We start from the raw sequence: 16865 nt of genomic DNA, 5'->3' as shown, positions 1-16865 counted from the left end.
ACTCTCTCTTGGAATCTTTGTGCCTCCAGGTTAAATCTCCGTGAGCTGGGACCTCTGGCGTCTCACATGCGATGGTTTATCTGGCTGATGGCTGCTGGAGGAACCCTTTATGTATTTCTCTACCATGAAAAGTAAGAATTATTCTTTGCATTTAACTTTAGACTGAAAATTATCCTCAGGGAACAAGACCAAACTTTCTTTGTTTTGGAGATGAGCTACCAAGGTTCTCATCGAGTAAGAAAGTTTAAGTTATCTCAGAGTTTTATTCTCACTGGTACTTATTGCAAATGAGGGCATCCAGGCAGTATTTAGAGAAGGTACTGCCTGCAACTCTACAATGCAGAAATCAACACAAGTTTTAATTTTGTCATAGAACACTGGTTATCTATCTGCATGAAAGGCTTTTTGACTAATGACCTCATACCAACACATAATTTAAAATACTCTTTTTTACTATTGAAGGAAATGTTCATCCTTTTGTACACCTCCTTAAATGACTCAAATTGTTCCTTTTTAGGTATAAGATCGTTGAACTCTTTTTCTATTTAGCGATGGGATTTTCTCCTGCTCTGGTAGTGACATCCATGGTAAGGAATGTGACTATTAACAGTGCAAACAAACAAAACGTGCCTTTTATAACCAGCTTCAATTCCAGTGCAACTCTTTCTTCTGCAGAGATGTTCATTTTAGTACACTGTAATTGTAAATGTTCTCTGCAGAACAACCAAATACAACCAGTTATAGTTTGGATTTATAGTTTACATTTCAGTGAAATGCTGCCTTGTTCTGTTCAATCTGGGCTGCATTGTGTAGATAAAGAGAGCTTGGGTTTCTTGGTGCATCTGAAAAGCATTCTACTCCAAACTTATTTATAGTTATACATTTTAAATAGTGTTGATTAACCCTCTCTGCTGCTAATATAAACCTGACACATTTTCAAGTTAATGCCTTAACTGGCTGTATCAAAGTCTTGCTGGGAGTTTCATGCAGCTGGGAGAAGCTGCATTAAACTCACACTTTCACAGAGTAACGTGGGGTTTTTTGTCTCTGTCTGCTCTGCTGATGAAGCAAACCATCAAACTTGTTTTAGTTCTTGAGTTATCCCAGTATAACTTCTCTAGTGCTATGGGGACATAGTATATAAACACATTATTGTGCATTTCACAGTGAAATATAAATACACTGCATTTCTCACTGTCCCACCCAAGATATTCTGAGCTGTTGCAGCCAGCTCCCTTTGCTTGGGGGAGAAGAGCACTTTGTATTTTGTCCATAAATGCACTTTGCCCCCTTTACACCCTGCCCCTGACCTGTCCTTGTTCCCTGGCAGAGCAACACCGAAGGACTGCAGGAGGTGGCCTGGGGAGGTTTGATCTATTGCCTGGGCGTGGTGTTCTTCAAGAGTGACGGAGTGATCCCCTTTGCCCACGCCATCTGGCACGTCTTCGTGGCCACAGCAGCTGCTGTCCATTACTATGCCATTTGGAAGTACCTTTACAGAAGTCCTGCAGACATCATTCGTCACTTATGAGATTATGTATATCTCTATACATCTATATCTATAGATATATAGATATATATAAAGAAGTAATCGGCACTTGGCCTCTGTAACAGTATTATTTGACTTAAGGAATTTGGGGGAATTGGAAAAATTGCACAGCAAAACTGCACTGACTTTGGTAGTTCTGTGAACACAATTACTGTGAACTGATGTTTGTGTCCTGCCATTGCTCATCACATGGCAAGTGCTGTAAATAACCAAGATACTGTACTGCAGTAACCAAGAGTCCATTCCACATTAGCAGAACTGGCTACCTGATGTTTACAAACAAATTTTGTATCCTAGTTTAATTTTACAATTTTTAACTACGTGAATTTTTCTAAATTAGGGATTCAAATGGTGAAGTCAGTGCAATAGTGGAAATGTAATTCTCTTGACCTGAAATTGGTTTCTATCACCTTTCCACGAGTCATTTCTTAAACATGAATCAGAGACAGCTAATCTACTTTTACCACCCATTATCTTGGTATAATGTGACTTTTATAGAAAATTTTTGTGTTTTTTGTAAACTTTAAAAGTACATTTATTGAAGACACACAACTGTCATCTATGCAGCTACTAATGTTGCAAAATCTTGCAAGAAATGGTTACATTCCACACCCGGTCCTGAGGAGAGAACATCGTACCTTTCCCAAAGGTTGTGTTGGAGGTGTAATTGTAATAACCACTTTTACAAACTAAAACCTGAATGTGATTCTGCTGAGTTCTAACATGGCAGCATTCTGCTCATTTGCAGTACCATGAACCAGACCTTAGGTTGGCTTTATTTGTGGTGAAGAGCTGTAAAAGGAATAGCTGAGGTGATTTTTCTCCTCCAGGTTTCCAGTTGTACCCGTGCTGCCCAGGGTGAGGGTTTGTGTGAGGAATACCCTCCATCCAAGCCAGGGTCACTCATTTCCCCAGACCATGTACACACATGTGACATTGAGGCTTGGGTTTCCAAAGGGACTTAAACTGACTGGTCCCACCAGCTTTTGGTGGGGTGGTTCTGCTGGGAAATCCTGGTGGGAGCAGCAGGCAAGCATTGCTGAGCACCTGGAGCTCAGGGTTCTTCACAAGCACAGCCTGGCAGGGTGCAGAGCTTGGAGAACTTGACAGTTCATCCTGGGACTTCACACAGAGTCCAACTGGTCTGTGTTGCTGTCTGTCTGTACAGGAAATCCAGCTGTGGTAGCAAGTCATGAGTGTAGAACATGTACTTTAATGACCAGTGTAGAAGAGTCATTGTAATCCTGTCTGTCCAATAATTGTATCCTGTCCCACTATGTAATGAATGTCTTATATTAAGATTGACTTTATCCTTTTTCTAATTTACTCAGTTTTTCATGTCAGTATTTAAGAACAAAACCAAAATGCGTTGCCTTTTTCAGATTTTGTTCTGGATATTGCCTGTCTACAAACAAAAAATAGCAAGATAGGGATGTTTTAAAGGTCCTGCTTCGCTCAGATTTGCCAGAGGGTTGCAAGTTTTAGAATATTTACATTTGTATAGGGAATTTACCAGAGGAAAAAACTTTAAATTCAAGACATTGAAGAATTGCTGTGTGGTGGTAGCAGGTGATCAGAGAAGTGGCAGCACCACAGCAAACTAATGAACTGCCACAAAAGAGAGCAAAGGGAACAGCTGGGCAGGTGATTCTGCTACCACAGTCTCGCACATGTGGATGCCTCAGTTTTTTAACGTGTCTATTTTAATATTTTCCACTTTTTGTGGGTCCATGTATTTTGTTGAAATGCAGTACTGTTAAAACCACTAAAATACCTTTAAAGGTTTTCTGTAGTCAAAAGTGAAACTATTGCTTGAATATATTTGTTTTAATTTTAAGTTAATTTTTCATGGCATTTGCTTTTTGGAGTGTTTGAAATGGTTTTTAAAAAATTTCAATTCGCCAAAAATATTTTGAATTACTGTATTCTAGTCAATATGATATTGAATGTACTAGACTAACAATAAACATTTGGTGCAATTTGGAAACTCTTGTATTCTTTGTGGTGTTTTTTTCCTCTCCATCACCTGGGCAGGGCCATCAGGGAGTGACACTGTGGCTACTCCTGACAAAAGGGAACCCGAGTTGAAGCTGAGAACCCTCATGCCTGCTCAGCCAATGCTTTAAAAATAGTAGGAAAGACTGCAATCCAAAACATTCCGTTGGGAAAAAATATATTTCTGTCTAAATTTTGGTCTGTTTAGAACTTGCTTTTCCCTTTTTGCTGTTCTGGATCAATTTTCTTATACTATTATATGTTGCGATTTTTTTTTTCAGCTTAGAACATTGAAAAATACATAATTTTGCTCCTATCACTACAGGAGTATCATTGCATAAAATATAGACAAGCTGAAATAAAAATGTGTTTGTCTGAAAAACAAGCATATCAATTAGTCTTTTCTTTTTTCCCTTCCATCTAATTACAGCTCTTGAGGCTGATTCCTCTCAGCAGTAAGGATAGTGCTTTTTCTAGTACTGTTTGCTGCAGTACAGAGATGGGATTTCTTGGTCTTCCTGAGGCAAATGTTTTTAAAAGCACTTGCTTTTGTATTTTCTATGCCTCTAGGTTTTAGAAGTGCAACAAGTAGGCTGAGTCTAAATGAAACAGTGATAGCAAATATTTCAGTTTTACAGATGGAACTTTCCAGAAGATGTCTGGGATGCTGCAGGTAGTTTGAATATTGGATAGACTCTTAGGTCATGTTTTTATAACACAATATCCTGTGCATCAAAAAGTAATTCTATTAAACGAAGGGCTTCATTTAAGGATCTATCTTAGAGTGCTCTTGTTTGAATTGTATTTGTTTAAATTAAACAGTATTCATTTTTCTTCCTGTTACCAAAAAAAGGTCTAAAAGCAGGCTGCTGTTCCAATCCTATGCTCCACATTCCTCTTAATTATTTGTGATTATGGTAAGAAATTGTGATGCCATCTCCCAGTTCTAGGTAAGGAAGTGGGAGGCTTGAGTGGCCTTGTGGGTCCCTTCCAACTCAGGATATTCTATAAAATGCACATTGTTGGGGCTGGAATGAGCAAGCTAAAGAGAAGATACTAAAATTTTTCATAGTTCTTTTTTTCTCGCTTAAGTACCCCTCCTGCTCAGAACATCTACACAATTCTTTACTTGGGTCTGGTGTGTTTAGCCACGAGATGTCCCTGAAGGCCAAGCCTATCATGGTCACATCATGTGCTTGACTGAATGTTTTCTCTGTGCTTTGCTATTTTTAAAAAGCGCAGGATGTTGGGCTCTGCTGCTGATTGCTTTCACCCATCAATAGGTGCCATAAGGTTAAAGCTAAAAATAGTTGACAAAAGAGTGATCGGGATGGCACAGCAGAGCTGGCTCCAGGGTGTGGGTGCTTTCTGCCTTCCTTTCTCAGCCTGTGCCTTGGACCACTGTGCTCCAACAGCCAGAGGCTGCTCCTCCATCCTGCTGTGTTTCAGTCATCATTTGTCTGAATAAAAACACCAACCACTGTCACAGGGAAGGGAATGGACATAAGATACCTGAGATGTTCTCTAGTGGCAATTTGGAAGTGTTGGGATGCCTTTAACTTGGCATTCCCAGCACTGCTCAAGCGGCATAAGCAGCAGTGCTGTGGTAACTGTCCCTGGGGCTGAACATCCCCAGGCTGCTCAGCCTCGGGGTTGGTGTGAGCTTTGCAGCCTGCCTGGAGAATTCAGCAGGGAGCACCTGTCCCAGGTGCCGGCTGAACACACAGACAAGTTCCACTCACCAGTCCAAACCCCAAGGGAAAGCAGGCCTCTCTTGATAAAGGAGTTTTCAGATTCCTGTTTGGGTAGTGTTTGGTGGATGGTGTTTTGTTATTGAGCTGGGGGTCTGTCACTGGATTGTTTCCACCCTAGGCATCCTCCTCCTGTCTGTGGTGAGCAGTGAGGGTGGCAGTGCTAGTTCCCTTGGCAGAACCAGGGTGCTTGCTCCTAAGGATAAGCTGAGGAACCAAAATACTGTTGCTAAAGGCTGGCAGAGAGGCCAGTTTTATAACAGAAGTTACATCATTGGCTAATGAAGCTCATGTGCTCTCAGAGGGATCTGTTCAGATGTCTCTGTTGCTTAGCAGCCCCAGCCCTGCTGGCATGGATTTGAGTGCCCAAATCCTTCAGGTGGCTTTGCAAATCTCCCTTAAATTTTCACAGAGAGGTGAAAAGCTGTTGGTAGAGACTGACTGAATGAGTGGCTTTAGCTCCAGCAGGCACCTCCTCACTGTCTGGTGGGTGCTGGTGGCTTCCAGGGATGGCGCAGAGGTGTGACCAGATGTGGCTCCCGTGACACAGCCAGCCAGCAACTGAGCCATTCTCCAACAGGACATTCAGAGCAGCCCACAGGATGTTTGGATGGAGAGCTGTAGTTATTCTGGATGTTGAAACACTGAAACCCAACCCAGACCACCTACTGAACATGGGGAACCTGTGGCACTTTTGGCTTCAGCCAGCAAGGATTTAGTAGCGAAGGATTGAACATTGTTGCTGTGGGAACTCAACTGCCTTCTGATCAAAACCCATGAACATGGGAAGCTCAGGATTGGTCTAGGAGGGGAATATGGATTTTATTTTTTTAATATATGTCTTAATATATGAATATATTTGAACGGAAATGGCTTTTGTCTTGAAGCTGATGGTGGTTCTGAGCAGCTTAATCAGCCTTCTGCTAAAACACTGAAAATAAAGATTGAAGGGACTGTGAGATATTTTTAGCCCCTCCTCTGCCTGCAGGCAGGATGGACTGCCTGTCAGTCCTGACAGAATTGTTCTAAAAAGCCTCTAATAATGGGGATTTCACAGTCCTCCCAGGCAGTTTATTTCAATATTTCACCTTCTGCCCTCTTGATTTTTATTTTTTTTCCTGCTGCCCAAGCACAGTTTTCTTTGCTGTACTTTAAGCCTGTTACTCCTTGTCCTGTCTGCAGCAGCTCAGATAAGAGCCCTTCCAGGCAGTTTTTCTGTAGCTGGAGACTGTCACTTCTTCCCTTGCTTTCTTCTCCCCCAGATTTAAACAAACTCAGTCCCGTCAATCTTGGTTCCCTTCCACCTTGACAGAGCCAGCAGGGTGTTCCAGACTCCAGACAGTTTTCCCAGCTGATGTTGTGACACAGGGACATGAGAAATTAGTGACAGTGCAGAAGAAAGGGAGAGGTGGAAGCAGGAGCTGTAATCCTGTGTTTCAGGAGAAGGACATCAAGCAAGAAAATTACCCCAAAACCAGCACACACAGCATTCCGGGAAGGCAGCTTTTCCTTCTTCTTAGAACTCTTTGTTCTGGTTATTGGTTTGTTTTATTGTTGATGCATGATTAGCTTTTTGGTTTTTTTGGATGATGGTGGGTTTTCTTGTTTGTTTGGTGGGTTTGAGATTTTTTTTTAACTAATTCTCTTTTTCTTTACTTTCTGGACTTTTAAAAACTACTATTATTTTTTAGTATTTTAATGCAATCTCCCACCTGTCTCCAGTGCTGCTTTTGCTTCACAGCAGCATCTTCAGGACAAGTCCCTTCTATCCCAGCTGGAATGTGCTGTGCACCTCACCAGACACACATTTGCTTCCCTCCAGCCCCAAAGCACTCCACAGACAGTAAAGAACCTCTCATTGTCCTGACCTGCTGGGGGACTTTTCCCCATTGAACCTTCTCCTCTCCAGCAGCATCCTTTGACTCAGCCCTGGGGGGCTTTGCCTTTGTGATTCCATTTTGCTGCTGATTCCTCCAGCCCCATCCAACAGGGCAGGGCAGGGGGGAAAGGGCAGGGGAAGACCCGAGGGGCTGCAAAACTGGGGCAGGGAAATAGGTTCCTTCCCTTCGTGGACTCTCCTGCTCATGCCATGCTTCCTCCAGGGCCACTGGGACCTCGGTACTGGGCAGCCAGTTCATCTGCAAGGTGGGGCTGGGGCTCAGACTCAGCTGAGCAGGGGGCTGTGTCTTTTCCCAGGGGTGATATTTCTGTCTCGAGGCTGCAGAGGTGGAGACGGAAAAAAAATACATGTTAGAGGAATTAGGTTGCTGGCCCAAAGTCCTGGTTACAATAAATCACGTCTGGCTGGTTTCATCCATCCCAGGTGAAACCTGGCTGTTGGCTGCTGTCTGCAGGTGGGGCTAATTCTCACATTTCAGTTAAAATTGGGTCTGCGAATGTGAAAAACGATTGAGCATCATTCTTTTAAGTCCCAGTATGTTTCACACTTCCAGACAGCAGCTGGAGCACCTTGGGCACCCCGGCACTTGCAGCCCCCCGATGTCTCACACGGGGCTGGGCAGAGCCGTGGCACGGGTGGGGTGGCACTGCCTTTGTCCCCTGACCACCGGTGACTTGGATCTTCACGGGGTCTCACCTGCAGCGGCTGCACCAAGGCAGAAGCACCCGAGGGAGGATAAAGGGGATATTAAAGAGGAAAAGCTGGCGGTGTTTCGGAGCAGATCCCAGCGCTCGGGAGCCACTCATGGCTCTTGCGTGACCTCTTGTGTCAGCTGGGAAAGGCTCTCGGCAATCCCACCACGCAGCTCTCCCACTTCCCCACCCACATTTGCATTTAGGGAATGATTACATGTTAAAAAAACCCCACCAAAACAATACGCTGCGGAAACGCAGCGGTCATAGTCACAATGACAAATCCTATTTATTCCGCTTAAATGCAATATTAAGGATTCGTTTTTTCGTCGTCCAGACTTGGCCATGGGTACGGCTATGTCTTTCTTTTGCTCCGGAATAATTTTTTTTTAAGCAGCTGGGCAAGAGTGATAGAGGATTTAAAGCATCTCAAAGATTCTTAAATTCTCACAGATTTCATGAAAATTGGGACTTGGGTAAAAGAAGTTAAAAAGGAGCAGCAAACCCAGCCCTAAGGCGACCTCGGATGCTCCAGAGCTGCCGGAGCCGGGGCTGTGTCCACCCAAGGAAACACCTCGGGACCGGACTTTTCCAGTCCTTTTTTATTTTTAAATCACGGATTTTCTGGGATCGTTTCATCCATGAATGACCCCAGGAATGTTAAATCCACCAAATTTATCCTGAAGTCAAAGCAGGTGGATTAATAGGGGAGCGCTAGGACCCCAAAGTGGCAAACGCCCTGTAAAGCTACTCCAAAATGTGCTCTTGGCTCCCATAAAGATGCGTTTGGGGTGTCTCCTGGCTTGCAGTGGAGAGAAGATGGTTTATTTTAAATAGTTACCTATTATAGTTATGCTACTAACTGCGCTATATTAATAAAGCTTCTTAAATAGTCTCTGCACATGTAAAGGTGTACTACTAAATACCTCATCATATGTGAAAATCCTGTCATACAGTGCATATAAAAAAGAAAACATCTCCAAATGCATGTTTTATGTATTATTGTTCTATACTTTATATATATATATATATATAATAATCAAAAGGCTGCAAAAAGCACACCCAGAGGCAGTCAAGGAGGGTTTGTGTGTTTCTGCACTATAACGAATACATTTTGTACATAATAAATAACATAGATAGCAAATACAATCTTTGTAGCCATAAAATGTGTATACAAAAAGCTCTAAATCCACATTAATGAAGAAAATGCTGTTGAGTTGGCAGTGTGAAATGTAATTATTAAATGTCTCTAGTTGTGGGCATGTAAAGATAAATGTACAGAAACATCTAGACAGGGGTGATGTGTGTATTAGAAGAAACACATGTTGTGTCCCATATAACATTTTTTACTATTCATAATAATATAATATATTTTATATATTTTTGAAAAAAATACAAAAAATATAAATTTAGCCTTTAAAAATAAAATTAAAATATAATTTTTTAACCTTTAAACTACGTTGTTTTATACATGTGTCTCTGCATAAAAATACATCCATTTTTCTTAAACCTATTTTTCTATCCTGTGTACATGGAAACCTCTGCGAAAGAAATGTATGTGTGTACAGGGGCGGGGAGCACAAGAGCCACAGGGAGTATTTCTGGGTTATTAAACCACATTTTTGGTGCACAATATATACTACATATATTTATACTCAGATATTTACATGTGAGTGATGACAATTTTTAGATGCATCTTCATATAAAAATACTAGAAACCTTATTAATTCTGTTCCATATGCTATATGGAAATAAAATTATTAAATTTCTGTCTGACTAGACAGTGAGAGGAAGGGGAGTGTGCACGTGTGTGTGCATGTACATACATGTGTCTGTGCATAATATAGAAAGTGTAGTAAAAACAGACCCTTATAGCAATAAAATACATAATTAGAAATATAAAAATATTAATCTAGATTATTAAATTCTGCTAAGTATGCTGTTTGAAAATATAATTGAATTTATATGTGTATACAACAGTATATGACACTACATATATATATACACATATCTATGTTTATTATATATATACATATATAGCTATATATATATATATTTATATATATATATATAAACCACACACACTCTCTCTCTGTGTATATATATATAAATATATACACACACAGTTTATAGACACCCAGAGCTATATAGGCACACAGGTGAGTGTGGAAATGTACTTATATATGGGTATATTAAGACAACTCTTGTGCATAATTCAGGGCATGTATCATAAAAGCACCTTTCTAACAATAAAATATTTTTCATGTGTTTTAAAAATGTTTATTCAAGTAGTAAATTCTGGCAGGCTATATGAAATACAGTTATTAAACCTGTAAATATATAAAACATATAGAGGGAGTGAGCTACAAGGATGTGTGTGCCCACACTGTGTTTGTGCATTACAGCAATCATAGTTTGTGCATAACATATATGGCAAAACCAGACCTTTATAACAATAAAATATATATGTATTTAAAAAAAAGAGATTTTAAAAATGGTTTATTAATAAAATAAGTGCTGTTAAATATGCTCTATGAGAGCATAATTAGCCAAGGTATAGCTCTACGGATACACAGAGATGTATGTGCTTGTGCAGATGCACGTGTGTGTGGTTATTAGACCAAATACACTTTCTGTCTCATTAAAAACCTTTGTATTAATAAAGTTATTTATATATTTATAACAGTGTATAAAAATAGGAAGCTAAAAGCAATTATGATAAATATGGTATATGAAAATGCAATTTTAATTTATATATTTATATACACACATATCTTTAATATGTGTATTAAAATATATGAATTTATATTATAGCTATATATTTAAAACTAATGAAAGCATGCACACACACAGAAGGTTGAGTCAATGTGTTATTAAAACACATTTTGTGCGTAATATATACTATATATATTAAAATGCAGACTTTTATAGATATGTGGGCCTATGTATCATGCCCTGTACCCAGTGATGTATATAGGTACACATGTACACATTTAATAACTTGTATACAGGAAGAGTTAGTGCTGAGTTACAGTTTTTCTCTCCCAGGCTTATTCTTTAGATAAGCTATTTACATAAACTAGATACCTAAAAGCCTGTAGTATGCGTTATCTATCATGTGGTCTGTATAAAATATTAGCTATAATGGAGAGTAAAATTAATGAGTTATGTTGTATACTACAATAAAAAGTACTCCTTGATATGCAGCATTTTTATGAATTAACTGTATGAATTTACAGCAAATACATTATCATATCTCATGATATATAAAGTCTATAATATATATATGTAAATGATGCTTCCACTGTACCACTTTATTACATATATATATTTTTTAAAAAATAAAATATTTTTGTTAAAATAGTAAATAGCACTAATTATAGTATAATTTGAATTATTTAATCTCATGAAAATGCACATTTTCTGTGGTTATACCCAACCCTGGTGGCAGCTGGGAGGGTTGGGGGACATTTTCCCACCCCCCAAATTAGCTGGGATCCATCCCCTGGTGGGACAGACCAGAGGACGGGGGAGAAAAATTCCCTCCCAAAAGCCCCATGCCCTGATACACTAAAACAAGCACACAGCTGAGAGAAGAAAAATTTAAAAGTTTATTAAACATTAAGAATAACAGACAAAAAAAAAGATTTGGGCTGAACAGCATACAGGATGCAAACCATTTCTTGTCATACAGAGAATTTGATCTATTTGTTAAACTTGTATTTAATGCTGCCTTGTGGTGTTGCCAGAAATACGATGGTTGATCACATGTAAGTTTTAATATAATTCCTTTTTCTTCACATAAAAAAGTCAACAAAATAAAAATAAACTGCACATCTCTATTGTAAAATTACATGCAAAAATAATTTTAAAGCAATAATTGGGGGTATTACAAACCCACAGAGGCAAGATATTCAAATGGGAGGGGTCTGAGCCGATCCCATCCCTGGTGCTCGCTCCAGCCCCTTCCCTGCATTCTGAATTTCTTGCTTTTGTGGATTCAAGTCAGAACTTATTTCCACGGTGCTTGGTTTAGTGACTTCAGCACCACTCAAAACAGAAAAAGAAATACCCCCCTGCCTCCTCTGCCACGGGCTTTCCCATGGAGAGCCCCAAGGTGCTCAGATGCACAAATCCATCTCCAGTCTCACTGATTTGTAGAGGGCATTCTTTTGTAAAAAGAAAAAATCCACTTCTAAGTTTCAGCAAAAAACGAAAGAGAAGACAAGCATTTTACCAATGCTTATAGTGTAATAGAGGTCAGTGAATTATTTAGATAAGCTATTAATTATTCTGCAAATATATATTTCTCTATTTTTATAAAATTACAATTTTTTATACCTACAAGCTCCTTCATGAGCAACAAAGCCATCAGAGGTGTGATGAGCCCAGCTGAGCTGTCCTTGGGAACTGAAAATGAGCTGAACTTTCATTTATTTATTTTCACTGTTATTTCAGGGAGACAACCCGGATAGCAAACCTGGAGATTTTCCAAGTTTTAAGCCCACATATTTTCCCCTTTTTTTTCCTGTTGTTTTTTTCTTTCCAGGTGAGCTTTTCAGAGCAGCCAGAGTACCTAAGTCCCACAGTAAGCAGGGAGTGCCTAAGTCCCACAGGCTCCTCAGAAAGTCCTCACCCCAAAAGATACGCTGCAGCCTGTGGCATTCCCAGTCCCAGGATGGGACGAGGAGGCACCAGAGCAGCTCTGGGACTGCTGGACGAGGTAGAGCCTGGAAACCTCTGTGCTCCTCTGTGGCCATGCCTCAATAAACCTGGGATATCCAGTCTACAACCAGTTGCCACCCCTTCCCTGCCCCAAGAAACAGAAGAATTCTTTTTTTTTTTTTCCAAGCTGCTGTTTGCATGTTACGTGAAGTTTTGTGGTCACAACCCACCCTAGCAGTGGCACCACTGACCTCCCTCTGCTCTTGGGTCACCCCAAAAACCCCCCTGGTGGGGGCGATTAGAGACTGCTGCAATTTGCTGCGCTGCTGTTAAAGGCGCGTCCAGAGCGGGCGAACGCTGCCACGGCTCCTCGCAGAGGGAAAACCAGGGGTGCTCCCAAGCGGCTGCAGCAGAGGCCCCGAGTGTGCCACACCCTCCTGTCTCCTCCAGTGCCTTCTGCTGACCTTTAGGGAATAACTCACTGCACTTTAAACCTTGCTGTAGCACATGGAAACTCGATTTGCTGAACAAATGATCCGCAGGCAAGTACTGCACGTTATGGAACACCAACAAACCAGGTATGTTTGTGGAAAAATACTGGAGAAATGCCATCCATGCAGGGGTGTTTTTAATGCTGACCAAAATGCTGAGTTCTCTGCAGCCATCTCCTGAAGCATGAGTAATGATTTAATGGAATGAACAACCTTTTTATTTGAAAATAATGTCAGAACACTTATACAACTGTGAGCAAGACATGTAGCACCGTATTTTCCTCACATGTTACTAACTGTATGCAGTACACACAGCTGTGTACAGGATCTGAGCTGTTCATAAAAAAAAAAAAATCAGCTGGAAACAGATTCTAGCAGCAGCAGCAGATTGGAAATGACTATGAGTGGTTTTGTGTTATATATTATTTTTCTGCGATTACGAAATATTGTATTGTCCAATCAATAGTTGACTAAAATCCATGTTGTGCTTTGTCCCTGTTAACCAGTTTCTTTATGTGTTTTTGATGGAAAATAATAAAGTATCTCTTTTTCAGTAATATGGAACACCCTGGAAAACCATATTACTTCCATAAAAATTTAATTTAAAGCACAGAACATGCCAGTGTGCCAGGCTTAAAATATTAAGGATTTAAAAAAAGAGAAGAAAACAACAACCAGCAAACCCCTAATCATTTCCTTTCTATACAATAATGGAGAATATATATCTTTGCTATATATTTTAAACATGGAATAGCTTTTCCTTTTTGCTATATATATGTCTTTCAAAATACATTGTCAGTATTTGTACTTGAAAAATACTGTACAAAACGAACATACTATAATTATTCTGTATAAACTTTATACATTTTATAGTATCTATCCTTTTGGTCTAGAGTAAACACTTTGATTGATTGGATTAACCACAGTATATGACAACACCATCCCCTTCTGAAATACACCAGTGTCTCTTACATTCATTTTTCAGAAGTCCACTTTATATTAGAACATACATGTTCAAAAGCAGAGAGTTTAAAACAATAAAGTTCAGAACCATCAGTTCATGTCACACTCAAAACAACAATCACTAGGAAAAAATGGGCTTTGCAAACCAGTGACTTCTTCTAACTGAATAAAAGTGATTTTTTAAAACAGCAAGGTATAATCCACAGAAAATATATTACAAAACATGGGGAAAAACCAACTGAATTTACGTATTTATTCAACTTTTAATCACAAAATGGAGTAACTAACTGAAAACAGAAAAGCCCCTTTGATTTTGACATCAGATCTGATTAGACACTATTTAATTTTGTTCTCCTTTTCAACTAATGATCCTGCTCCTTACACATGCGCTCCCCCACGGCAGGGACACGGTCAGCATGCTCACGGGAACATGTCTGGGACTTTTTGGAACTCCTTGTTAAAGACATTGAGACTCCTTTTGGGTAGGGAACCATCCCACGTCCACTGGGAACATCCGGGCAGCATGCACGCAGGATTATTGCTTCAGGTACAGGCAGTGCAAGGTACACACTCTGTGCTCTACCAACAACTCCTACCTACCTACCTGGGGTCCGTGGAGAGAAAAGGAACCTTAGTAGCTACAGAGAAGCCATTATGGGATCTATCATGAGTATAGCTAAACTCAGTCTAACAGCACTTTTAAATCTGAAGACAATTATCACCAAAACTTAAAAATACAACGAAAGCGATCTATAAATTAATAGTTCTGCAGTGTAGTACTAAATTATTATTTGTGCACTTTATTAGCATGTTAACTTTTCTGATTAGACAGACTTAAAACCATAGCTTGTTACTCTCAAAAAAACCTGAAATCTACTTTTTTTTTTCTTTTTTCTTTTTTTTTTTTCCTTTTTTTTGTAATTTATGCTGGGATCTTTCCAAGTAAATCAGAAAGATGGAACTGATTACAAGAACATAAAACCCCTACTCTGAAGCAGCACTGAAGGAAAAAAAAAGATAATAAAAAGCTTACTATGGTGGTTCTCAACAGTCCAGGTAAAAATGTGGCACCCTTTGAAGAGGGCTGATAAAAATGGGAAGTGCTGAGATGCGCACGCACACCCACACCCACGCACATGCACACCCATGGACACAGACCTGGGCACACACGTGTGCACACACACACACACGCAGGGACACGTACACGCAAACCCAAAGGAAAAAAACAACAAAAAAACCAACATTAAGTCAGTTTTGTTTCTGCTTCTGGTAAAGTGCTGAAGACAGAAAGGTTGGTTTGGGTGTGGTGCTATCAAACAGGAAACACATTGTCCATCTAGTCAAATGCCAACCCGCGACAAAGGAAAAAAAAGAAAAAAAAAAGAAGAAAAAAGAAAAAAACCCAAAACACCCCACTTCCCCCGCCTCGGATTTACAGGGGGCCGTGCCGAGCTTCGTACTTGGCCAGGACGTTCTTGCACTTGCCCAGCTCTTTCCGCAGGTCGGCCACCTCCTGGCGCAGGGCTGAGTTCTCCTTCTCCAGGAAGGAGGCACGGATGGCGATCTGGTTCTCCTTCAGCCGCCGCGCGTCCCGCGAGCGCTTCGCTGCCATGTTGTTCTTTCTGCGCCTGGCCCAGTATTTGTCGTCCTGCTCGTGAGACATAGAGAGAGGTGAACAAAGGCGTTAGGTTTTGGTAAATCCAGAGCTGTGCACTGGGAGCTGCTCCCAGGAGCCGCCTCCAGACTGCGGGTGGCTCCAGTGTCACCCCATGGCACGGCGGCACTGGAGTTACAGCTTTGCATGGCACAATCCACCCTGGCAGCGCAGATGCCCTCACATGTTTCTGTCAAAATGTTTACACTAACTCCCTCATCCTCCTGACAGGGAATTCCTCCAAGGAAAAGTGAAGCAATGTTCCGGAGGTACAATCCATCTCCCATCTAGGCTGACCTAGTTAGCACATCCTCCTTGGCGTGCCATGACTCACCCTGCACAGTGGCTGGAGCAGCACTAATTACCTCTGGCCCTGCTCAGCACTGCCAGCCAACACCTGGTTTACTCTCTGTGTTGCTATCACCCATTTCACTTACTGTTCCACTCTTTCTTAATGTTCAAAGCACTCTACAGAACCCCAAAATGTTCCTGTCTGCATTACTAAGTCACTGCAAGAGGATTCCTTGGCACAGTGATGATGGCTGCTCTGGGATCCACCACAGGGATTAATGCAATAGGCTTTGACTGTGGAAAAAAAAGCATTGGTCAGAAATAGGTCCACTACCCCTGAGATTCCATAAGCTAACATATTCCCAAAGTGTTATCCCTGAAGACTTGCCTCTAGATCACCTCACTGCATTGGTGTATCAAAGACTCGAAGTAACTACTGAATTTCACCTGATTTTTCCACTCTTCCAATGAAGTGGCCTTCAGCAAAACGGCAGCTTTGATGTTGCTTTGTAACTGTATTAAGTTCTAGAACTTTGGAACAACTCAGGAAATACAAAGTGGGCAGAATCTCTCGTGAAAAGTGAAATTCTGTCCCCTGTGGAGTAAGAGTGATGCAGCCACTCAACCCTCAAACTGCCTGGCCAAGTCACAGAGCTCAAATTTCCTCTTTCTTCATCTTAACATGCTTCCATTTCCCTGTGCAGCTCCCAAGGACTAGCACAGGGCAGGAGACCCAGCTGCTCCTATGCTGCACTGAGCAAACACCCACCACTCCTGGGTCCTTCAGCCTGGCTGAATCCTGCTGCTCTGCACTTTCTGCTGCTGCACAAGGCAAATCAGGAGCCAAACAACTTCTGGCAGGAGGGCTCTTGAACTGCTTTCTACCAGTTTGGCTCAACAAAGTGTGCAGGAAT

At 40.9% G+C, this 16865-nt stretch overlaps 2 protein-coding genes across 5 annotated transcripts in view; one reads left to right on the top strand and one right to left on the bottom strand.

Annotated features, from left to right (window-relative positions):
• MMD (monocyte to macrophage differentiation associated) overlaps nucleotides 1-3536 on the top strand; it is a 41823-nt gene extending 38287 nt beyond the window's left edge. For all 4 annotated transcript variants that reach the window (XM_017739153.1, XM_017739155.1, XM_017739151.1 and 1 more), the window contains 3 exons: nucleotides 30-131; nucleotides 518-587; nucleotides 1331-3536. In XM_017739153.1, coding sequence (XP_017594642.1) covers nucleotides 30-131; nucleotides 518-587; nucleotides 1331-1531 — 373 coding nt within the window. In that variant the 3' untranslated portion in view covers nucleotides 1532-3536. The remainder of the gene's footprint in view (nucleotides 1-29; nucleotides 132-517; nucleotides 588-1330) is intronic.
• A 7939-nt stretch (nucleotides 3537-11475) lies between these two features.
• HLF (HLF, PAR bZIP transcription factor) overlaps nucleotides 11476-16865 on the bottom strand; it is a 36046-nt gene continuing 30656 nt past the window's right edge. Inside the window, exon 4 of the mRNA XM_008637577.2 lies at nucleotides 11476-15654. Within this exon, the coding sequence (XP_008635799.1) occupies nucleotides 15439-15654 (216 nt within the window). The 3' untranslated portion in view covers nucleotides 11476-15438. The remainder of the gene's footprint in view (nucleotides 15655-16865) is intronic.

This window comes from Corvus brachyrhynchos, unplaced genomic scaffold, assembly GCF_000691975.1.
Source record: "Corvus brachyrhynchos isolate BGI_N302 unplaced genomic scaffold, ASM69197v1 scaffold407, whole genome shotgun sequence".
Taxonomy (NCBI): domain Eukaryota; kingdom Metazoa; phylum Chordata; class Aves; order Passeriformes; family Corvidae; genus Corvus; species Corvus brachyrhynchos.
Note: the sequence above shows the minus strand (reverse complement) of the source record. Positions and strands in the feature narration are given on the sequence as shown.